The sequence below is a fragment of the Trichomycterus rosablanca genome, chromosome 1 (assembly GCF_030014385.1).
Source record: "Trichomycterus rosablanca isolate fTriRos1 chromosome 1, fTriRos1.hap1, whole genome shotgun sequence".
In the NCBI taxonomy this organism is placed as follows: domain Eukaryota; kingdom Metazoa; phylum Chordata; class Actinopteri; order Siluriformes; family Trichomycteridae; genus Trichomycterus; species Trichomycterus rosablanca.
Genome location: NC_085988.1, coordinates 33,915,222 through 33,941,092, shown reverse-complemented (window position 1 = coordinate 33,941,092; position 25,871 = coordinate 33,915,222). Strand labels below are relative to the sequence as shown.

General features: G+C 37.4%; 1 protein-coding gene across 4 annotated transcripts; it reads left to right on the top strand.

Annotated features, from left to right (window-relative positions):
• The first annotated feature begins 810 nt into the window (after positions 1-810).
• On the top strand, positions 811-25,871 carry sema7a (semaphorin 7A). Of its 4 annotated transcripts, none has more exons than XM_062991699.1 (14): positions 811-939; positions 6,281-6,408; positions 6,785-6,826; positions 8,152-8,247; positions 9,008-9,110; positions 11,423-11,533; positions 12,742-12,884; positions 15,352-15,530; positions 15,748-15,856; positions 21,240-21,435; positions 23,274-23,389; positions 24,116-24,261; positions 24,368-24,423; positions 25,059-25,871. In XM_062991699.1, the coding sequence occupies exons 1-14, from the start codon at positions 849-851 to the stop codon at positions 25,430-25,432; spliced, it is 1,890 nt and encodes a 629-aa protein (XP_062847769.1). In that variant the 5' UTR covers positions 811-848; the 3' UTR covers positions 25,433-25,871. The 4 variants fall into 4 exon arrangements, with proteins under 4 accessions (XP_062847769.1, XP_062847783.1, XP_062847776.1 ...); XM_062991713.1 differs by having other exon boundaries at positions 24,509-25,122; XM_062991706.1 differs by lacking the exons at positions 15,352-15,530; positions 15,748-15,856.

Below are 25,871 nucleotides of genomic sequence, written 5' to 3'. Positions count from 1 at the left end.
GACTTGCCTGGTTATATAATAAAGGTTAAATAAATAAATAAAAATGTTTGCAGCACAATGATGTCATTACCTGTACCTTAAGACAGGAGTCAAATAAAGGGTAACTTTAGCTATGCTATTAATAATAGCACCTAAAAATAATAACAAAATGAATGTATTTATCATTAGCACTATAATGTTTTATTTTTTACTTTTTAATTACTTTTAAACAAATCACATGTTTGGTAACATTATAGTAAGTAGTTTGTGTGTAATGCTGTTTGACTAGTATGGTAACATGAAATTATTTTAGGGAACGGTAAATCATACTGACTTTATATTTCATTTCAAGTTTGTTGTACAGCTTGAATGTGATGGCACTAAGAACAAGGCAGGAGAGGGAGCCGGATGTGGCAGAGACTAAGATGCTGCAGTTGTCATGGGGAGCGACAAGGATGAACAAGATTAGGAACGAGTTAATTAGAGGGGCATGTAGGATGTTTTTAACTTATATGTCTAATTTATGTTTCTTTTTTACAAGGACCCAGACCACTTAATCTGGGAATCGAACCAAGGACCTTATTGCTTGTGACAGTGCTACCCACTGTGCTGCCCTATTACGATAATAATTACAATTAAAAATGCAGAAGGGTTTGGAGTCTTCAGACAAGTAAACCTGAACCATATGTAGGCTTCATACGTAGGACTTAGGTCGCATATTACGCAGTGTACCTTATCTGATCGGATGTCGTCTGGACCGGATGATGTAGGCGTAGTGATAATGATTAGTGCCTCTAGTGCACCGCCTCATTTCAAACAAGAGCCGTTACAGTACCGCAGCTGCGTGTTCTACCAAGCAGTGCAATACAATGATTGTTTTCTGCCGGTCATTTGTTTTTGGATCATGTTTCTTACCCATTTTTTGTTCCTGGGAGATCCCCAGATTAACGTTAAGACAAGGTATGCTATTTATTATCGTTTTGTCAATAATAAGCTAATTTATTATGAAACCGGTGCAGTGTATACTCTCTCTGTAATTTGACTCATTCCGCACTAATAAAGCGTTAGTGTGATGTCTTACCTACACATTTTAAGCGCTTATTTGTTTTAATTTGACCAGTCGATTTATAAATAAACCCCGATAACACAACATCCTCTCAACGTTGTATATAATATTAGATAGATAGATAGATAGATAGATAGATAGATAGATAGATAGATAGATAGATAGATAGATAGATAGATAGATTAAAGCAATAAGCCACGAGAGATCATGCGTTACTGCGATTCACGGGGAAGGTTGTTTTGGCACGACGCGAAACGGAGTGCCTAAAACGTCTTTCCCCGTGATAAAATCATAGCAGTAACACGCTGTCTCGAGTGGCTTATTGCTTTTATAAAACGGCGGTCAACATAAAATATAATTAAATACAACAATGTTCAATTTATAAATGTTTTTATTTACAAAAACACTTACAAAAAGCATTCTTCCGCGACCCCAGGTAGTTCTTAACAGTGTTGCTAGGCAATATGAGGGCGAACATAACATTCACTTTTTCTTTTCAGTGGCGTATTAATATGGAATGATGTGAGGTGGTCATAGGTGTGCAATTATCGGGGATTTTACAACGGCTTCGAACGCGGCTCAGCCAATCAGATTTTAGGACCGGAACTATCCGTTTTATAAAGATAAATATATTGCTCAGTGTACACCGCAACGAAATGCATTTAGCATTAGTATAATATTTAGCACTATATACATCTATATTAGGTCCATTTACATCTAAGAATGGGTTTGATAATTTATTTGATTATTATATTGGACTTTAAAAACTGGCCTGTAAACAACCAGATAGAGACTTTTCACAAATTTGTTATCCTATTTCTTAAATTCCCACAGTAAAATTGTCCCGAAATCACAACATAAGTACTATAGTCAGTGTTCTTCAGGAATGTACAGGTGGCATTTGATAACAATTTGATTTGTTTTTTTTTATTGATCTTAAAAATAGTTGTTTTAACACATCTGAATAGACACTTTAAACAAGTTTGTTATCCCATTGCTATGAATTCCTACAGTAAAATTGTATTGTATAATAATAAATTTAGTTATTTAAAAAAATGAGTAAGTATATGTAGGGCTGGGCGATATGACAAAAAAACTCATATGTTGATATGCTTTTTTGAGAAGTAGCGATATACGATACGATTTGATATAAACTTACCAAAGTACAATGGCAGGCCACCATAAATGGGCATCCAAAAAATCCAGAAAAAGTCAAATATTTGATAATGCTTTGCTATCATTGCAAAATGAAAGCACACTCTAAACAGCAGCATCGTGACCCAAATCAACCACACAGTAGCATAAAATCATGACCGCTGCTTACCTGAGTTTCTCTTCTTTAAATTAAAACCAAATCTATACCCGTGTGTTGTTCCATTAGGGATATAATCCACTTTGTAGTCAAAAATGTTAACTGTATAGTACTGGGGTGTTTAGCTAATTGACTGAAGTGGGAAAGAAAGTTGTGAATAGATTGGCACCAACTTCACATTACATCCAAATATATACAAATATGTTACATTTAGCTCCACATAACATTGGGTTTTGTGTGGAAAAAGTTGGGTTGGTGCCAATATAACCACCAAATTACGTTTTGATAATATTTGCTTAGACATTGTGCTTTAAGTCCACCTGTCAAGCATACTGGAAATGTAGTTTTCATGAATGCGAGAAAATTTAGATTTTCTCAAATACTCAAACGGAATCGTTTAAAACTTGTAATGCCATTAGATAATTTATTAGAAAGTTAGACTATAGGTTAACACCATGTTAGCCTGAGATGGTGATTTCCTAGTTCATGTCTTATGAATGGTGATAATGTAGGCAGTAAATGCTGTTTTCCTTCCCACATTCATGCATGTCCTCCCTAACCACATACATAAACAATCTGTATGGCCTTTCTCTCCTCCTCAGTTTTCAGCACCCTTCTCCTGATATAACTCTCCTCTGCAAATACCCAAACAATCTTAATCTCCCCTCCCTCACTTTTTTCCACAACATCGTATCTATGCTGCCCTTTTAATTAACCTATTTCTAATCTTGTCCATCCTGTTTACTCCCACTGAGAAACTGAGTATCATCTCTGCCACCTCCAGCTCCGTCTAAGAGAGAACAACAGTGCTAAATATTGTGGACTAAAACAGATAAAAAAGCACAAACTGTTAAGGCTGCAGTGTTCTCAACAATCCCATGTTATTTAGGCACCAGAGAACAACATGGCTGTTATTCAGTGCAAGTGTTGTATTGCTTTTGAATTAAACAGGGCATTGCTTTATTGGCTGCATTGTCAGCACTGTCTGTGTCAGGTGACCTAAATTTTGGATGAAGGGCAATACCAGGTTTCAAGTTTACCCTTCTAATGTTACATTCAATAATCAAGTTTCATTAGCATAACTGTTTATGGTTCGATATTGCCAAATTATTAGTAAAAAAGTGAAATAACAAACATTAAAACAATTATAAAGGGAATCAATGGGTTATTATAAACAGTTATTGTAAAACTTGTGATGGGACAGTAGGGAAGTATTTGGGGTATATATGAGGGGAACTAGGTATTGGGGCTGGAGTGGTTACTCATTGGCTTTTAGTTGCTGGCAGCAAATGTTGGATTTAAACATTTCACCTTTTTCCTACACTAAAGGAGAAAGTTCGCCTCTCACAACAGTCTTTCCTATTTGGGCAGCCACGTGTTTCTGTGTCTGCATTTTTCAAGGGGAGCTGAGTCTTAGCTACGTCAGCATGTATCTCTGCTCTGTATCTCTGACAGTAAGGAGATACTCTGCCTACCCCTATTTTACGCCCAGTACGATTTGCAGTGCCAATGTTTTAAATATACACTGCCTGGCCAAAAAAAAGGTCACACACTCTAATATTTAGCCTTTAGCTTTGATTACGGCACGCATTCGCTGTGGCATCGTTTCTACAAGCTTCTGCAATGTCACAACATTTATTTCTGTCCAGAGTGGCATTAATTTTTCCCCAAGATCTTGTATTGATGATGGGAGCTTTGGACCACTGCACAAAGTCTTCTCCAGCACATCTCAAAGATTCTCAATGGGGTTTAGGTCTGGACTCTGTGGTGGCCAATCCATGTGTGAAAATGATGTCTCATGCTCCCTGAACCACTCTTTCACAATTTGAGCTCGATGAATCCTGGCATTGTCATCTTGGAATATGCCTGTGCCATCAGGGAGGAAAAAATTGATGGAATAACCTGGTGGTTCAGTATATTCAGGTAGTCAGCTGACCTCATTCTTTGGGCACATAACGTTGCTGAACCTAGACCTGACCAACTGCAGCAACCCCAGGTCATAGCACTGCCCCCACAGGCTTGTACGGTAGGCACTAGGCATGATGGGTACATCACTTCAGCCGCCTCTCTTCTTACCCTGATGCACCCATCACTCTGGAACAGGGTAAATCTGGACTCATCAGACCACATGACCTTCTTCCATTGCTCCAGAGTCCAATCTTTATGCTCCCTAGCAAATTGAAGCCATTTTTGCCGGTTAGCCTCACTGACAAGTGGTTTTCTTAAGGCTACACAGCTGTTTAGTCCCAATCCCTTGAGTTCCCTTCGCATTGTGCGTGGTGAAATGCTCTTACTTTCACTATTAAACATATCCCTGAGTTCTACTGTAGTTTTTCTGCCATTTGATTTCACCAAACGTTTAAGTGATGATGTTTCCCCACTGTCCTTCCAGGGTGTTTCCTACCTTTTGCCCAGTGAATTGGACCCACCGCGACCTGGAATAGGATACGGTGTTGCTAAAACAATGAATGAATGAATGAATGATATTATGATTGCTTTTTATATTTGATTGTAAAGCAGTGATGGTTTGTTTGCACTCTGAGTCTCTATTAATATATTAATATGCTTCAGTAGCAGGAACACTCAGGTCAACACAGTTGCAAAGTGGGTAGTGCGGCAGAACATAGCTTGAAATATAAATGTAATTTACTTAGACTTGCAGTGCCAATGTTGTGTTTGTTGATTATCTGATTGATATTTAGATTTAGTTGCAGGGTGGCACAGACATGCACAAAAACATGCAGTCAGGCTAATTGAAGACACTGAATTGTCCTATAGGTACCTAGCCGCTAGGATATATAAACCAGTGCATTGTAGTGCCGGTCTCAAGCCCGGATCCAGCATAAAAAACTGTGCCAAATCAATAATGCGGATCATGATCCGCCGGCGACCCCTGATTGGAGCAGCCGAGGAATTCGATAGATTTAGATGTGGTTGCAGAGTAGTGCAACGTGCTTCAGTACCAGCTGACTGACGGTGCTTTTTTTAGCATTTCACTGTGACTGTTTAAGGAAATGGATCATACCCCCTTTCATTTCATATAGATCTCTTTTGCTTAGTATACCTTGATACAACAAGGAAAATGTTTACATGAACTCTGTCACACCCCTCATATATTTAACTATTTTTAAAATTTAAAACTAATAAATGAATGTGCCCTATTCACAATTTTATGGTGTTCTATGGTGAACAGAGCAAGTTGATTTATTATTATGGATGTATGAAAACATTTACTTTTTCTGAGCTTAGAATACATTGTTTATTTCTGAATTATATGATGAGTAATTACAACTGTCCTACTGGATCCATTGCATCCAGTTCATTCACTGATTAACACATTTAGTGGTGCTCCAAACTCAGTTCAGCCAACACAAAAATAAGTTAAATATTTTTTTTATAGGTATGTGCAGCTTCAGACAAAGTATCTTTTAATCTATATAGATTTAAAGTAGCAGTTTGCATTAGGAAAGTAAAAGAAGTAAAAATAAAGCTGCCAAAAATATTTTATTGTTGTACACCTTTAGTTTTCGATCTGATAAAACAAGTATTGCCTTAGTAAATTAAAAAAGTTTTAATGCAGTGTTTGGCCTGTGCAGCGGTCTATTACGCTAAACTAGCAATACTGAGATCCAGGTTTAAATCTCAGCTGTGCTGTCAGTTGGCTGGGCAACTATGTGTATATGATAGGCTGTGTCTGAGAAGGGGATGGCCAAAGCTCTGCAATGCATCGGTGCTCTGTCCAGGGTATTCCTGCCTTATGCCCAGTGTTTCCCTGTAAAAAAGACCCATTGCAATCCTGACCAGGATAAAGCAAGTGATGGAAATAAATGAATTACTGCTTTAATGCATTACATTCATTAGACTTGTAGTTGTTATATAACATAATAAATAAGCATTAACAATGTTTTTTCTCTTTCTTACAGAAAATGACCAGCTTATTTATAGCAAAAATATAAGCCATACAGTCTTCTTTCATCAAAATGGAACAGATCGCCTGTATGTGGGTGGAACAAACTATGTACTAGAACTTAAGGATGGTGTTGTATTGAACGTAAGTATTACACTATGTTAAACACAGTCAGCTTCATTCTATTATGTATTAACTAGCACATGCAAAACTGCCAGTGTTAGCAATGTTTAAGCTATTCATTTTAGTTCTTATCAAACACTTTACTACTAAAAAGTAGTAGCTAGCTCCTCAGTTAATATAAGTTTAGTTGTTTATCGCTGTAAATTAACCAGTTAAGTATATATTATATGATCTCTTGCTGAATGGTTAAATTTGTGCTCAATACTTTTTTTGTTAATTATTTTGAAAGTCATTGTGCTTTAACTGTGTGCAGTTCTGAAACTATTTTACTGATGCAATTGTAATATGATACAAATGCAGTAATTGCCATATTACCTAAATCTTTAATTTTCCCTAGAACTATACTCTGACAACTAACAGAGGCGATGCTTGCCATGAGGTATGTTTGTCCACCTTTTTAAAAAACATTTAGCAACCGTTAATGAAATCATGTACTATTATTAATATTCGTCTTATGACCTTAAAATACACTATATGGCCAAAAATATGAGCTTGTTGAACATTTCAAATCCATGGCATTAATACAGTGTTTTCCTATCATCCCTTTTATAACGATCACACTCTAAGGCTTTTCCCAAGATTTTTATGTATGTCTGGAAATTGGTACCCATTCATTCAATAGACTCATTGTAAGGCAATAATAAGGGACAGAAAAAAAGACACACAAGGTTGCAAATAATTTCAAAGATGTTTAGTGAGGTTGTGGTCAGTGCCCTGTGCAGGCCAACAGAGTTGAACTGTGTCTGTATGGACCTTGTCTTGTGCACAGGAGCACATTCATGCCGGAACAAGAAAGGATATTCACTAAACTTTTGCCACAAAACTGAAGAGATATCATTTTTTATGTAATAGAATTTTTATATCTGTTAGCAATGTGCATATGTGAAGCATACCATTTTGACAATTATGAGGGGTGTCCACATAATTTGGGACATAAAGTTTAAACAAGTTATATACTTTTCTTGGTTCATAGTGTCTGCATATGAAAATAGTACATTGCAAACCTAATAGTGGTATTGTTCAGTCTAAAGCGAATATGACCAAAAAATCTGGTTAAAAGTCATTGGTGATAGGTCGTATATTACTTATTTAAAAGTAATACAGTTAACAGTGTATGACAAAAAAGCTACATACTTATATTAAAGATGTACCTCAAAGCTTAGTTCAGTTCATCGTAAAGAAGTGCAGAATATGTGTAACAATAGCTACATATTCTTGGTGTGGCCAACCATCTAAATTTAGTGACTGAACTAGAATGAAACTTGTTAGAAAGGCTAATGTGACACCAACTAAACATAATGTTTATAGTGTTACCATATTCTATGTGTTACACAAAAAGTGCCTTTATTTAGAAGTTCTGAAGAAGAGTGGTGCAGCCAGTTATCCAGCTAAGAAGTCTTTTAAGTAATACAATTGTTGGACGATTTAGTGTCTTAAATAATTATAATTTTAACAAAGTAAAAGCTCATTTTATTTGTATTATTTTTTGTTTGTATCCTTTACTGTGACAATATGCAATAACAGAAACAACCTACAAAGGAAAGACAGTTACATTTTCAAAAATAGCACCACTGTCTAAATAACCAGTGCATGCATAAATGTGTAAACCAGGAGCTTGTTAATTACAGCATGTTTATAGGCCTGTTATTTTGATTTATGACCCAGTGTGGGCACCAGTTAAGCGTGTGTTTTTTAATATTTCAGAGCTCTTGTGAAAATGTGGTTACAGTTATTGAAGAGTTCCAGAATTCCATTTTGGTTTGTGGAACGAATGGAGAACAGCCAGCGTGTTGGAATTTGGTATGTTATGCATACAGTGGGTGTCTAAAGTCTAAGACCTCTAGTGACTCTCTACTAGTGCTTCTATTGTGCATGTTTTTCTTTACAATTATATAATCAGCATAACAACATAAGTGAAGGTTGAAACTTTTGCTTATTTTCTGCTTATTGTAGTTGCTCACTCCTTATTCAGCACATTCAGTTTCTGTGTAGAAGCTGTTCGTCTTATAGTTAACAAAGGTTATGTATTGGCCCTCTGATGGGGTGGTCACTTTTGGTCTGCTTGATCTTGGTTAAAATACAAATGATTCGGTTTTGGCAAAGCATTTTAGAGTGCTGTGTACTGCCTTCTTTGAAATGTTCAGTTTAGTGAGAATTTGACTCTTGAAGCACTTACTAATTGACTTCTGACACGTTCACCTTATTCTGATGCCATATTTTCCACTGTCACAGTGCTACTTAGTAAAAAGGGTGAATTTTATGATTTGTAATAAAAAAAACTTAATTAAGCTGGAGAAACATGCAAAGTAGAACCATTTTTACTAGCTTTTTTATATGTGTGCAAAGTCACCTCTAGCAGATTCATAATAATCATTTGTACTGTTTGTTAGAATAAATTTCTATTTAAAATGCTTTTCCAAGTTTTATCTAGTATCTTCATGCTCCTGTTAGGGTACAATTTCTAAACCTAAGCTATTTAAGCCGCTATTTCTTATGTGCTGTTATAATATTGTGCTCTTTGTGACTTTTCTTTTAACTATTTTTTTGTATTTTTTAACAGCCTCACATAGAAAACAATCAATCAAGGACAGTAGGGGATAGTACAGATGGCAGTGGCATCTCTCCTTATACATACTCACAGAACTCTTTGTCTCTTGTTGTAGGTATGTAATATAAGTCCACTGTACACACCTACATTTACTTTATGGTTGCCATTATGTTTAATAATGATTCAGCTAACCCGAGACCTAGTGCAATTTCCGGATAACTACTACGTTGGTTCATGTTTAAACATGACATTGCCTTGTAAAATGTATTTAGGGTTTTAAGGAGGACAATGTAAATGATTGTATGGCTTGTTTGATTAACCTAGTTTTAATTGAGGCATACATATTAGGAAGAATGCCTTTATTTTGTCATATATACACATACAGTACAAAGCTTTTTCCGCAGATTTTTCAGCATATTCCAGCTTGTTTGGAAGCTGGGATCAGAATGCAGGGCCCCTGGAGCAGACAGGGTTAAGGACCTTGCTCAAGGGCCCAAATATGGCTGCATAGCAGAGCCCTGATCTGAACCAGTAGTCTTCCAATTGAAAGCCCAAAGCTTTTATAGGGCAGTTGTAGCCTAGTGGTTACTAGGTACTGGACTAGTAATTGAAAGGTCGCTGGTTCAAGCCTCACTACTGCCAGGTTGCCACTGTTGTGCCCCCCTTAACCCTCAATTGCTTAGACGATATACTGTCACAGTACTGTAAGTCGCTTTGGATAAAAAGCATCTGCTAAATGCCAAAAGTGTAAATGTACCCACTATGCTACCAATGTCCAAAACTGCTTTATAAAAGCATTTGGTCTCAATGTTTTTAACAATGTGGGTTTAATATTTAATGTTCAGCGTACACTGTTTACCTGCTGATATGTAGGATGTTACTTAGGTGGTGCTTGTGTACGTCTGAACCTACAGTGGTACTTTAATGCTTGGATAATCCTAAAATCCTGGAAATGGGTAGCCAGAGATTTACATTTTACATTACAAGGATAAAGTATTGATTGTCCTTATTAGAGTAGAATGCAGCTCGCCCTTTATCTTTTACTTTTTTTTAAGCAAAGGGGTGACGGTTATAAATGCAAACTGTTATTTGATAGAAAACTAAGTGAAACCTAGCACCACTCACAAATGTGTTTTATAAAGTCATGCTCTATCAGGCTTAAGGGTTCCTTTTAGTTGTCCTAAGCTAAATGTTAGTGACTGACCTTAACCTTAAAAAAGAAAATGCAGGCATTGTTTTCTAAAACTGCAAACAGAGTAAAATTATTACAGTGCTTATATCTGCTGCACCAAGAAATACCGTTCACTTGTGTTAGCTATGATGACATGCCCCTCTAGTCTCTGCCTCCTCTCTGTGATTCGCTCCTGCAGCAAACAGTCTAGCTGATCCTTGTAAGCTCATTATCATTCATTGTATATACACCCATGTGTTGGTAACCTTCCTGTTTGGTTGTTGTGTAAATAAAGTATTGAGTAGAGCTTTGTATATAGTCTGTTGTAGCAGGTCATAGTTCTGGTTCTGGTAGCTTGGCTCTGTTATTTGTTAGTCCTGTGAGCTTGCGCTCTTGTAACTCTGTTTACTAGTTAGTCTGTACCTGTAGGTACCATCTGGTCCTTGTTACTTTCTTTAGAACTGTCTGTTCATGTTTTTAACTTACTCCATGTGTAGAGATAGCCTAGTGTAGCAATTAGCACCCTAGTTAGCATTCCTGTTTGTTCTAGTTCCTAGTGTGTATAGATCAGTCTACTGATCCTTGTTATACCTGAGTTTAGTTTAGCTTTGTGCAATTAACATCTGTGTAGTATAGCCTTAGCTTAGTTTCTGTTATTCTATGTGCTTGTGTACTGTGTCTATAAATAAACCCTGTCTAAAACATCTGTGTCTGCCTCTAAGCTTCCTCCCAGCATTACAGATGGTTGTGACACATGTTCATAAGTAATGGAAATGATCACACCACAAATTCAAAAACAAGCTTGAGACACTGACTAAATGCTATTTTAAAACATCCTATAAAGAAACATTTTAGTGCACAATTACTGTTTATTTGCTGAATTTAACCCTGTAAAACATCACATTTTTAAAGATGTTTTTTTGCGAGTATAATACTGTACACCCAACTAATACAAATTGTCCATAATATCACATATGTAAATGTGTCCCCTTTTAAGACTTGCATATTAAGAACGTTATATATGATTCCAGGTTTGGTCACTGGCCTAGTGTCTTGTTTAGAATGGACCAGGGACTATTAAAAGGTTTGTGCACCACTGTTTGAGAATCTATTGCTCTAGCTAGTAAAGTCTATTTACTATGCTCAGTTATTTTGTGCAGGACACTGGATGTTTATTTGTATGTGTAAGATTAACATTAGTAATTTGTTGAAGAAATATGACCCAAGGTTCTCTTCTTTATGTATTTTCTTTTCAGATGGGGAGCTCTATGCTGCAGCTCCACTTTACAAGGATGGGTCTTCACTGCAGTTCCGTAGAAAAGCTGGTAAACAAATCCAAGTGTGGATGCATGATCCATGGATAATAGGTATGTACTAAAACATTACAAATACATTTCTAGACATAACACAAATGATACACTGAAGATTTAGCTTGGCTAGAATAGAATGCCTTTATTTGTCATTTATACATATACAGACGTACAGTACAATGTAGTTCTGTCTTCCCGTATCCCAGCTTGTTTGGAAGCTGAGGTCAGAGCACAGGGTCAGCCATCAAATGCTGCCCCTGGAGCAGAGAGGGTTAAGGGCCTTGCTCAAGGACCCAACAGTGGCTGCGTGGCAGAGCTGGGATTTGAACTTTCAACCTTGCATTTGATAGCCCAAGGCTCTACCCACTAGGCTGCCACTGTCCCTGGCTATTGGTATAGCCATTTATAATATATTGGTATATAGTATATTGGTATAGCCTGGCTATTGGTAGAGCCATTTTAAAAGCAGCTTTGATGTATGTTTCCTGATTCGATGATGCACAAATTGAGGCTAAGATGTCACCTTCTGGCTAATGTTTTGAGGCTGGAATAATGAATTATGGGGTGATTTTCCATTCTTCATTATTTAATCCAACTGCCAAAACAGCCAGAGTTGTTGGGATCTTTTTCAACCATACATCTGATCAATATGGATAAATAGCTTTGTTTTGCATGGAAGATTTGTGTCGATGCAAATCTTGCTTTGGCCAGTAACATCTGCATTTCAGCAGCTTAAAATAACATACCTGACATGTAAAAATATATTTCGAGCTCTGTACAGAGCTTCATAGGCTGTTTAAAGTTTAATAGGAAGTAGTCAAACTAGCACTGCTATTATGAGCACAACATTAGAGTAGATGTTATTCAAAAACACTAAGGTTAGGTCATGCCACAAAAATAAATGATGTTTTAAATCTTCATAAAAAATAAAGCTTTTCATCCATTTTATTATCCAGTTTTATCCATTAAGAGGTCACAAATCTACTTAAGCACACTTCCTAAGAGCGCCTACTTAAAGCTGAGTAATAGTTAACATTTGCAGCATCAAATTGCTGAGTCGAGTCCTTCTTGTTAATGCTTATTTGCATCTCCTACTTTTATTTCTGCCTTACATGCAGCTTTAAAAATGCCAGCTAATTAGTGGAATAATTAGTCTAGCAGAAGTGAAAGCTGATTTAGTTTTGAACAGGAAATCCAAAGCACATTAAAAGCAATGACCAGAATTTTGCTATAAATGACTATCTCATCATTCTGTTTACTTTCAGAGCCAACCTTCATCTCAGCCTTTGTAGCAAGAAGATATGATGACCCCACAAATGAAAAAATATATGTTCTGTTTCGAGAGAAAAACTCGGACAGCAGCCCTGAGGCTGACCCTTGGATCTCAAGAGTTGCAAGAATATGCAAGGTGCAGTATTGTAATGTTTGCTATTTATTAAGAGCAGGCTCAAATTGCTAGTATGGCCAAAGGTTTGCAGAGACTGCACAATTTAATATAATATAATATAACCTCAAGATCCATGGGCAGTATAATAACTATAATTATAGCAGCCTCTGCTCATCTAGGAAGTCTTTATTCTACATTTTGGAACCAAACACAGCTAATAAACCACACATAGTTCTCTAGGTCAGGGGTTCCCAACCTTTGTCAACTGAACTTCTTAAAACTTCTTACTTGGTGGCCTCAAGTACCTCTTAAATGAATAAGAAGGTAATAGAAAAAAATTGAAACACATTGTTTTAATATCATTGTTAGTTTTTAAAAAATATTTTATTACATGGCTAATAAGCAGCTCCAAGCAATTTAATGCTTGGTGTATTTATGAAGCTTGTGCTGCTTTTAAGCTTTGCTACTTAATGCTTCTGTTCATTTACAAAAATATTCAAAAATGGCTTAACTAGGGTACCTCTAATCTACACTAGTAAATACCTCTAAGCCACGGGTTTTCAACCTTTCAACCTTGTGCCCCCTTCGGTGTGCTGACCTTGAACTTGCGGCCCGCAATACCCTAATACGGCCCCATCTATTTGGCTTTTGTTGCTTGACAAGCTAAAATAATATAAACAATATAATAATATTATACTATAATATAAAATAATATAATTAACGTTGTGCACATACATACGCTGTAAGTAGATGAGAGCAGGAAATGTTACTTCACAGAGCCAAGCAGAGGCAAAAGTACATCAGTTGCTAGTTCGCTAGTTCAGGATACTCTGCTTTGACTTACAGAAAACTCAGGTGAGATCACTTTTAGCTTCACGGGCAGAACGAGTCTGACTTGGCAACCGCTCTGTGGTAATAGCCAGTTCACTTAAGCCTCCGACCAGTAGGGAAAGCAAGTCATACAAAATGTTCCAGTAGTTGGTGTCTATTTAAAACCGCATCATTCATTAATAACAGTAAAAACAGAGAAATGTCTGAGGAGAGAAACTCAGAACGTTCACACGCTTCGCTTCATACGAATGGACTCCTGAATCACTTACAGCAATATTGTGAACAGAGCATCTCCCACTATATGTGTCTCCTAAAGACACACACACACACACACACACACACACACATTTTAAGTTTTGCTAGCCAGCGGTCCTTTTTTCAGACTGAACTGGATAACATTATACGTGCATGTTCATCAGACTAATCAAATATGTCTTGTGGGTGAAAAATTAATTGCTTTAGTTTTAGAAGTAAAAAATCTAATAATGTCACGTCCCCCTGGACAGGTACAGGCCCCAGAGGTTGAAAACCTGCTCTAAGCAATAAATACATATCACATATCAATAATCACATGACATTTTTATTTACATGGTCACAATAAACATTTATGCTCAATTACATTTTAATTCATTCTATTTTATTGTTGATAATAATTTATTTATTTAGTGCCACTATAATTTCTAGTGTAATGACCCTCCTGCAATATAAAGTATAAACCCCTAGTAGTTCATGAACCCTTGATGTGGTTTGACATGCTTTCTCAAGCACTTGTAAATTCCACTGCATAAAAGGATTAAGCCACAACCACTAAACAAACAGCTAAAAGCATAATATTTTTACCTTTAACTAAGAACATTTTTAATATCTTTAACTATGAGGGCGGCACAGTGGCTAGGTGGGTAGCACTGTCGCCTCACAGCAAGAAGGTCCCGGGTTTGATCCCCGGGTGGTGCTGTCCAGGTCCTTTCTGTGTGGAGTTTGCATGTTCTCCCCGTGTCTGCGTGGGTTTCCTCCGGTAGATCTGGCTTCTACCTAATAGCATTGTTTGTGACTGAAGTTGCTAAAACCATTAGTTAGTGTAGTGTGTCTACATAAATAAGGTTATGCTTTGTAAGATGCTGTTTTATAGCATAGGCTGTATCACGAAATTATCAACTAGAGAAATATATAGTTATGTTAATTCATTCGTTAAAGCACAGTTAGCTTTTTGGGTGATGTATTCCTTTAAAACTGTGTTTCTTAGACACAGCATGGATAGCATGTTTATTTAATACTTTTTAGTGATGCATAGTATGTTTTCAGATGAACTTGGCTTAGGTTTTTAGATAAACTTGGACAGTAGTAGCCTAGTGGGTAAAGTTTTGGGCTATCAATTGAAATGTTGGGAGTTCAAATCCCAGCTCTGCCATGTAGCCACTGTTGCCCCTCGAAAAAGGCCCTTAACCCTCTCGATTTCAGAGGCGCCATATTATGGCTGACCCTGCGCTCTGACCCCAGCTTCCAAACAAGCTGGGATATGTAAAGAAAGAATTGTATTGTACTGTACACCTGTATATGTATATATGACAAATAAGGGTATTCTATTAGAATAGTTTTTGCATCTGGAGCAGAACAGATCACGGTTCGTTCTCACCTTTGCAGATGTGTCTCTTTGCAGGTTGATAAAGGTGGGCCCAAAAATTATTTGCAGCATATTTGGACTTCTTTTCTGAAGGCACGTCTAGTTTGTTCAATCCCTGGGGAGCCATTGTACTTTAACCGCCTACGGGATGTTTTTGTACTGCATTCAGAGAATTGGAGGGACTCTGTTGTCTATGCTCTGTTTTCAAGCAGCTGGTAAGGATAATTCACTGTTGATTAATTATTTGCAACAGTAGTTAATTATTATAACAAAAACCTTGATTCCATGGAAAAGCAAATATTAAGTTTTTATTTGTTATATATTATAATTGTAATACTTTTAATGTTATTTTATTACAATTTGGAATGTGTAGTTAATTATACAATATATACACTATAGTGTACAGTTTATTCTGACAGAAACTTTTCACAGGAATGCCACCGCTGTCTGCATTTATTCCTTATCTGATCTGGATGACATCTTTGAGAAATCTAACTTTAAGGGCTACAATGAAAACATTCCCAATCCAAGGCCTGGAACTGTAAGAACTTCCAAATCATTTATTCTCTCCTTTTTTAATTTTAGACTTTGGGTGGCTCTGTTTGTACTGGTATCAGTCTATCAGAACATGATGTAATCAAGTGAGCACCAGTGCATAAAATTGAGTCATATAATTGAATTCCAAATTACGCCCCAAAATGACCATACATAGAAAACAATGTGCATGGGTTTGTGTAACATTTTTGCTGGTGAGGACTCACTTTGACCAACTTTAGCATTTAATTAGGAAAGTGTACTGTATTTGTAATTCTATTTATGCATTTTTTTCTTTAGTTGTATCTAATTATGCAGTTGTACCCTCTGACACGTGTGCAGTTGCCAACTGCTTCTTTTCCCTTTGGCCTGCCCTTCCTCAGCCAGTCAGACATAGCCAATCATAGCCTGTGTAGGTGCCCGGCTGGCTGATAGGAGTGGTGAGATTCGAACTTAAGAGCTCAAGAGTCCGGCAATAAATAAATAAATGATGTTGGGGGTGACTGACCAGCACAAAGAGGAAGCATGAACCTCAGCCCAATATTTTCAGAGTTCTCCTTCCCCTATTTTCCAGTCTCATAATTGCTCTTCATTCTTTATAGTTGAAGGTATGGCTTGCATTTATAAATAACAATTTCCTTTTCCCAACAAATAAGGTATTATTTATAGCCAAGTTTAGACAAGGCACAGATTGGTGCACAATAGCATTTCTAATCATAGGAAATGCTTTCCATTTCAGAATTGTTACTTGCATAGCCAAGGCCTGTTCCAAAAGCTGCCATATCAGTAAAGATGGGATGTTTGCACTAGAGCTGCATAAATCAGAATATCCAGTTTAATAGGATTTGGTCTTGGTGTGGATTTGTTAAACATATTATACAGCAGTGCAAATAATACAAGAGAAACCAAGTATACAGAACACTCTGTACAAACAGTGCAGATAAAAGTACAAGTAACCCAAAAAATACAGAATACCCCAAAAATAGTAGTTAGTAGAAATATAGGAGTAGATTACCTATTAGAATAAAACAATGCTTTTATTGTAATATAATACAAAGAAACAATGAAATTAGGTACTACTCCCACCCAGTACACACTTATTTACAATTATTTTTGAACGAGACAGGAGAAATATTGCACTGCACTGAAATTATAAATAATAAATAACATAAGTGGGAAACACGATCCGACTCCGATCAGATGCCCCCTTACATTGTGTGTATAGCTTAAAATATAGAGCAGAGTACAGGTACACGGGTTTAGAGAGACTGAGGATGTGAGAGACTGCCTGTGGTGAAAAGAACTAAATGTGTTGTGCTGCTTTGAAGTTTTAATAAATGTTGTGATGCTCGAGAGCAGAGGTGGAAAGAGTACTAAAATATTGTAAAAGTACTATTACTCTGATGATTTTTTACTTAGTACAGGTAAAATTACTAGTCTAAAAATCTACTCAAGTAACTCATTTAAAATGTACTCAGAGTAAACGTTACTTTTTTAACAAAAGAAGGGATATAATTTTCCAACAGAAGTTGATAGATTAATGATACAGCAGACGACACACAGCTCACCAGCCATGCAGCATATTAGCAGTTCATGTGTGGATTTAACCTCTACACACCAAACAGACTGCAACTGCTGTTATCAATTCAAAACAGCATTATTTCTGTTTATCCTTGATAAATTGCTGTATAACGTTAGCATTTTTTTATAGCTTGTTGGACTTGACGCTAACTAACTTGATTCAGGTCAATAGTGCCAACTAGGGTTGCCAACTTTCAGAACTGGAAATAAAGGAACACCCTGGGCTGGTGGGTTGGTGGCAGGCATAGGGTGGGGGGGTGTTTGGTGGGATGTCGGGTGTTTACCTGAGCGGGACCCTGGGGGTGGGGTAGGCAGTTAGGGTTGCACTTATAAAAAATTTAACTGGTCTTACCCCGTCATAGGAACATGATCAAAATCAAAAACAAACCAGCAGAATCTCACAATCACATTTATGCTGTCTGTTTTACTTCAAATAAATGAACATAAAAAATATTTATAAAAATATTTCATAATGCTTTGCTATCATTGCAAAATGAAAGCGTACCATAAACAGCAGAACCGCGACCCAGATCAGTCACACAGCAGCAGAAAATCATAACCACTTATCTGCTCACCTGATCTACTGTATATCCGTGTGTTGTTCCATTAGGGATATAATCCACTTTATATAAGACCATCATGTATGTTTCCAGAATATATAAACCCATACCCAACTGTTTTATCCACCTAACTAATGAAAACTATTGTAGATCATTTATTCTCTCGGCTTTCCTGATAAAAAGCTTAAATTGGTGAATCATTCACTAAACTGTCATTTATACAACAACCAATGAAGAAAGAGATTGAAATTCCGCCCAGAATGTGAATTCTAAAGCTCTGATTGGTTTATACATCTGCATCTCTTCACCAAATGAAACGATTTATGGAGTTGTTTATGCACGACATCATAATGAAACATAATGTTAACTCAGTGATTCAGTTCGCAAGCCCTACTCTAAAGAACAATTTCGTAAATTTCTTTTTTTTTTTTTTTTTTTTTTTACTCAGTAATAAATGTTATTTAAAATGTAGTGAATTACAATTCTTAATACAAAACATACTTAAGTAAAAGTAAAATTACAGGTTGTAAAATAAAGCAATAAGCCACGAGAGGCCGTGCATTACTGTGATTTCAGCACGGGGATGACGTTTTTGGCACGACGCGAAGCGGAGCGCCTAAAACTTCTTTCCCCGTGCTAAAATCATAACAGTAATGCACGGTCTCGAGTGGCTTATTGCTTTTATAAAACGGCGGTCAACATAAATATAATAAATACAACAATGTTTAATTCAGAAATGTATTTATTGTGTATAAACTTACAATAAAGCGTTCTTCCGCGACGCAAAATAGCTCGATTAACAGTGTTGCTAGGCAACATGAGGGCGAAAATAACATTAACTTTTTCTATTCAGTGGTGTATTAATATGGAATGATGTGAGGTGGTCCTAGGTGTGCGTTTATCGGGGATTTTACAACGGCTCAGCCAATCAGATTTTAGGACCGGAACTATCCGTTTTATAATCTACTTTAAAAAGTACAAGTACACAAAAAAACTACTCAATTACAGTAACGTGAGTAAATGTAATTCGTTACTTTCCACCTCTGCTCGAGAGCCATTAACCCTTAATAATAATTTTCTATTTTCTATCTTAAATGGTTCTTATTTTACATGAAATACTATTTATTTAACTACAGCTTGAACAGTTGTATCCAAAAATGTGGGTACCCCTTGTCAAATTACAAATTTTGTTGAAAGAAGTAAACACGGTCTCTTCAGCGCCAATCAAACAAAACCTTTAATGCAGTGCTACTTACACCGATGAGGCATAACATTAAAACCACCTCCAGCTCCACTTACCATATAGAAGCACTTTGTAGTTCAACAATTACTGACTGTAGTCCATCTGTTTCTTTGCATGCTTTGTTAGCCCCCTTTCATGCTGTTCTTCAATGGTCAGGACCACCGCAGAGTAGGTATTATTTGGGTGGTGGATCATTCTCAGCTCTGCAGTGACAATGACATGGTGGTGGTGTGTTAGTGTGTGTTGTGCTGGTATGAGTGGATCCGACACAGCAAAGCTGATGAAGTTTTTAAACACCTCACTGACACTGCTGGACTGAGAATAGTCCACCAACCAAAAATATCCAGCCAACAGTGCCCTGTGGGCAGCGTCCTGTGACCACTGATGAAGGTTTGGAAGATCAAACAGCAGCAATAGATGAGTGATCGTCTCTGACTTTACATCTACAAGGTGGACCAACTAGGTAGGAGTGTCTAATAGAGTGGACAGTGAGTGGAAACAGCGCTGCTGTGTCTGATCCACTCATACCAGCACAACACACCACCACCATGTCAGTGTCATTGCAGTGCTGAGAATCATCCACCACCTAAATAATACCTACTGTGTTGTGGTCCTGTGGGGGTCCTGACCATTGAAGAACAGGGTGAAAGCAGGCTAAAAAAGTATGTAGAGAAATAGATGGACTACAGTCAATAATTGTACAACTTCAAAGTGCTTCTATAAAGTAAGTGGAGCTGATAAAATGGACAGTGAGTGTAGAAACAAGAAGGTGGTTTTAATGTTATGGCTGAGAGTATATATTTTATTATCGTACAAATAGAAAAAAGAAATGGTGATTGTAGCATGTGCAAAGTTTGGACACCTTTCCAGTAAATTGGTAGGCCTTGTTAGGCAGGTCAAAACTGGCACTCAATGGCAACTGTAAAGTGTAATCCTCAGACTCTTAACTTTGTGTTAACTGGATCAGTAATATTGTGGTTTGTTTAGCAGCCAGTGGTACAGTAAACATTGCACATGTAGATAGAAGAATGGATTCCACTAAATGTTGCCAAATTTGATAAGCAACTGCAGTTCTTTAAGAAACCTCGCCTGCAGTCAGGCAAGTTTGGGAGCCAAGGCAGTGTGGAGAATTAATTGTTCAACCTTTCCGGGCATTGTCCTGTTGCACAATCGCACAGGTCCCTGGGGCATTCACCATTCAAAGATTGTGGTATGATGACTAACAGTCCTAGGGCGTACCAAGAGAACCCTCAGACCATCACACCACCACCACCGGCCTGTAGCTTTTCAATGTTTCAACCAGATGCAGCTTCATGCGGTTTCCACCAGATGCAGACTCGTACAATGGAGTGTGTAAACAGGAAATGGGACTCGTCACTCCAGACCACAGTGTTCTATGTGTCCATGGTGCATTGACGGTTTATTTGGCTCATGCGAGGCGTTGGTTGTGATGAGGGGTTGTCAGCAGTGGTGCACGTGTTGGTCTACAGCTGTTGTACCCCAGTCGACACAGGGTATGTTGCATTATCATGGCTGAAATTGGTTGCGCTTGCCCACTGTTGTACTTGTGGGTGAGCAGTTTCACTGTGGCATGTCATTGCCTCTTGGATCAACCACACATGGCTAGCCGCTGTGTGACCTTCGGCTGGATGTTTGTTGATGGTTCCTCCACTCTTGGTACACCCATGATACTGTGGTATATCTGCCTGCGGTCAAAGTTGCTTGAGTTGCTTTGTTTACCCATAGCTGGTAAATGTTGCCTTTTGCTCTGGAGTGGACCGGTCAACACCTTATACTTTATGAGAGCAGATTGTGACGTAACCACCAGTTGGGGGCACTTTATCAGTGATCATATGCCAGTGATCATAATCCAGTGATCGTTCAGTATAGTATAGAAATAGATTTTAGGTTAAGCATTTACCAGTTGGAGTATCTATGGGGTCATTACAATGTTTCTAAGTTTTTAGGCTTGCTTTTATAAAATAACTGAATTTTGTATTTTGCAGTGTGTGAGTGATAGTAGATCTTTGCCAGGCCAAACAATCCGAGTAATTAAAGAGCATCCAGAGATGACTGACTGGATTTACCCCATACAGAAACGTGCTCCTTTCATCATCAGCAATAACAATTACACAAAAATCGCAGTGGATAGAGTCCAGGCTGCAGATGATAAAATGTACAATGTGGTGCTGCTTGCAACAGGTATGCATATTAGCTTTACACATTATTATATAATTTACTGTACATAATAAACTATGAGCTTGTTGGACTTTCCATTACAAAAACATGCACAATAATATCCACCCTCTTTGACTATAACAGGCTTGATTTACATTTTTGTCTGTGGCTTTTGTGCCCAATCAGTCTCAAAAGCATTTGTGGCTGAAAAGGCCTGGCTCACAAATAGTTTCAATTCATCCCCCAAGTGATTAAAGGGGTTGAGATCAGGGCTTGCCAAATTCCTAACAACTTGCTCTTCATTATCTTGACTACTGCATAAATAACTTAAAGGTCTCTCTTCTAATCACTTTTCCAACTGTTCCTTTGTGGTACTTAGCTTAACAAGTAATTTAGAAACACATTAAGCGAATAAGGTCCATCTTCCCTGTTTGGTAAAAGCTGGTTGCACGGTTAATGTGTACTATCTATGCCTAAACCACAAAGTGTGGACACATAAAAATAATAGTCTTACATCTATCTCAAAAAAACTCATTAAGTGTCATTAAAGAGATTCAGTCAAGCCTGCCAATAATGTTACATTATACAAATAAACTTGCCTTGCCTTGCCTAATGTTGACCAGTCAGTATTTAGTCAGACCTAATGTTGCTTAATGTTGACCAGTCAGAATTTAGTCAGACCTCCCTTGGCACTTGAACTGATGGGAAATGGGAGTTATCCATGTGTCTGTGCTGTGTGGGTGTCTCCAAGGTAACTTGGTTACTCCCTCTAAAATCATGTCAGCAGGTTGCATGAATAATTGCCTTTAGATATGAACTAGTGATGGTTGAGTTCAAGAGGCTTTCTGTCACATTGGCACCCTTCCTGACTTCTTCAGTTCTTGCATCTTTGCAACACCTAATTCTTTAAGAACAACAAATACATTTTTGATGTTTAATGGCAGCATAACAGTTGTATTTTGAAATGTTTTGAAAAAATTGCTTTTATGTTTTTGCTTTTATATGAATATAAAAGTCTTCTATTTACAGGCAGCCAGGGTGACACGGTGGCTCAGTAGTACTGTCGCCAAACAGCACCTGGGTCCGATCCCCAGGTGAGGTGGTCAGGGTCCTTTCTGTCCGGGTTCTCCGATTTCCTCCCACAGTCCAAAGACATGCAAGTGAGGTGAATTGGAGATACAAAATTGTCCATGACAGTGTTCGATATAACCTTGTGAACTGATGAATCTTGTGTAATGAGTAACTACCGTTCCTGTCATGAATGTAACCAAAGTGTAAAACATGACGTTAAAATCATAATAAACAAACAAACAAACTGCATGGCTTTTCTCTGGGAGCTCCGGTTTCCTCCTACAATGCAAAGACATGCTAGTGAGGTGAATTGGAGATACAAAATTGTCCATGACTGTGTTTGACATTTAACTTGATGAATCTTGTGTAACGAGTAACTACCGTTTCTGTCATGAATGCAACCAAAATGTGTAAAACATGATGTTAAAATCCTAATAAATAAAACAAATAAATACATTTACAGGCAGCCACAATGACTTGGGGTTATGTTATTGACAGTTACACTGAGAGTGTTTAAGCTAAAGTTTTGCAAATATTAAAAAAGACCCTGAAGATGACATGAGACATAAAGGTCTTATGTTTAATAGGTGTATTGCATGCATATTGATGAAAGTGCAATTTTCTTTAAACTACTCTTCAAAGCATTTTCTGCACGGGTTGGGTTCATCTCTTTAATATTGCAGGTGCAGGAGTATAACTGGCACCTCTGTTATGAGTCCCTAGTCAACCTGTGACACCAGCCTCATCCTACAGTCATAAAATGATGTTTGTGTGTGTGTGTGTACTTGCAGATAATGGTCTGATCCTTAAGATTTTGGAGCATGATTTCAAAGCTTTCATCATTTCTGAGACAAGTCTTTGCAAAGGCTCAGCTCCCATTCAGTCTATGAAACTGGACTCAAATCAGGTAAAGCAACAATTATTATTTTGTATGAAATATATGTATCATTAAATGTACAGTATTATTGTTCTACATTGATGCAAAAACCCTTTGAAATTACATGGTTTTTATTATACACAAAAAGTGTAATGTTTTACCACATAAACAATTACACTTTATATGTCCTTGTTAGACACATGATTCATATCTTATGAATAATTTTTTAAATAAAAAAAATAGGCTTATGTCTTGTAAAAAAGTCATGTTCATCCAATAAAATAACATTTAAGCTGTGGGTTGTGAAATTCCAGCCTTAAAAAGACATTCAAAGTTCTTTTTAGGAAACATCTGTTCATATAAACCATATAAACCATATAAACTCTAAACACGTTACATTTCAGAGAAACTTTGCATTAATAACTGTACAGAACTGCCTAAAGTGAGAAAAGGGCTACAAAAGCTTTTTATTGCACAGTGAAAAAGGTCTGTCCACTGTGGTGGATGTCCTGCTAAGATCGTAATTCTCTGTGTCTGGAGTAATAAAAACACTGAATCGAGTGGTGTTTATAGTAGGACAACCTGTTCCATGGTGTTTTTTTAAAGAAATGTTGAATGTTTTGACAGAAATGCACAATGCAGTGTTAGCATAACAGCATCATGTTACAAATAAATCAATGCAGAAATTCATTGCATTGCACATTGCACATTGCAAAATGCATCTGTGAATATTACCCATGAGTGTGACCTCCCCAGAGGAAACTGTTCGTTGGATACCCTGGACAAATGTCTGTGTTAGACCTGGCAAGATGTCAAGACTATAATGCCTCCTGTCAGGACTGTGTCCTTGCTCGAGATCCATACTGTGCTTGGACTGAAAATGGTTGCACCTCACAAATTGAGTATGTCTGAACTTTATCACCATTAAAACTGCCATTTTAAACTTTTTTTTTTTTTAACCAAAATAATAATATAAACTAAATGATGGTGTATCGTTTTCACCTGCAGAGGTGGGATTCAAAATCTTTCCACTGGTGATCCAAAAATATGTGCTCCAAATCCAGGTATGATTTTGCACATTTTTCTCCTCATAAGTCACTATAGCTTTACACTATATTCATAAGATTATTATAGCTGTTCTGTCAACAGAGACAGTGGTAGCCTAGTGTGTAGAGCTTTGGGCTATCAAAAAAAGATGCCATGCAGCCACTCTTGGATCCTTGTGCAAGGTCCAGAGCCCTCTCAGCTCAAGGGGCATCGCACAATGGCTGACCCTGCGCTCTTCCAAACAAGCTGGGATATGCGGAATAATTATATCATTGTATCATACACGTCTATATGTATATATGTTGAATAAAGGCATTCCATCTGCCCTAGGTTATAATTATTACTGTCACTAATCAGTGTTGATCCTACATTTACTGATCTGATTTACAAATCTGCTGTACACAGCACAACTGTAAGTAATTTAAATTTACCATTGAAGAACAGGGTAAAAGCAGTCTAAAAAAGTGCATAGAGAAATAGATGGACTACAGTCAGTAATTGTATTACTTCAAAGTGCTTTTATATGGTGGAGCTAATAAAAAAGACAGTGAGTGTAGAAACAAGGAGGTGGTTTTAATGTTATGGCTGATCGGTATATACTGTGTTTGAGGAATATGGCTTTAATCCTATATTATATATCTTTTTACCACAGCTCCAAGAAGACTTAAGCGGCAAACACCTTCTGAATCCCACTTACCAATAAAACTTACTGTGCCTGAGAGTCTCCCCTTTTACCTTACCTGCCCCATGGAGTCCCACCACGCCATCTACAGCTGGATACACAATGGAATAAGCCAACCCTGCCAGAAGTCCCAGTTCGACTGTTTATATCTTATACCTGCTGTTAGCGGACAGGACTATGGGGTATTTAGCTGTGTCTCAGTCGAGCGAAACTATGAAAAAGTGGTTAAGGTATACAATCTGCAGGATTCTCCTAAGCAAAGGTCTCTAAGTAGTGCGCTCAAACTGAGAGCACAGAAAGAATGTTTTTTGGCTGTATTTGCTGTTTTTTTCACTGTGCGCTAACCCACCAATGAAAGCAGTTCACCAGATCAGGTCTATGTGGAATCCTGCTTATTCTTCCTCTAGCTTTGTCAGTTTTCTATGGAAAATCAGCTTGCTTTGACCCTTAAACATTCTAGTAGGCGGATTGGCTTCTAACTTTCTGGAGTTACATAAGTGCATAAGGGAACTATGATGAAGGGTTTTTAATATGCTATGCAAGGACCCTGGGTAGCAGGTAAAGGTGCCTGTGCAGAAGTGGATCAGCCACATGTACGAATCCACTGAAGCACGGGAGAAAAATAAGAGGTTGTAGGACTGCGCACACATCGGAAAGGGGCGTGGAGCAGGCAAAATATTCCCTCCTTGAACGCAATCGGGATCCCCAGCAGCGTAAGATTAAGAGAAAAAGGGAGAAAATGTATATATGGATATATAAATAAAAAACAAATAAATAGAAAAA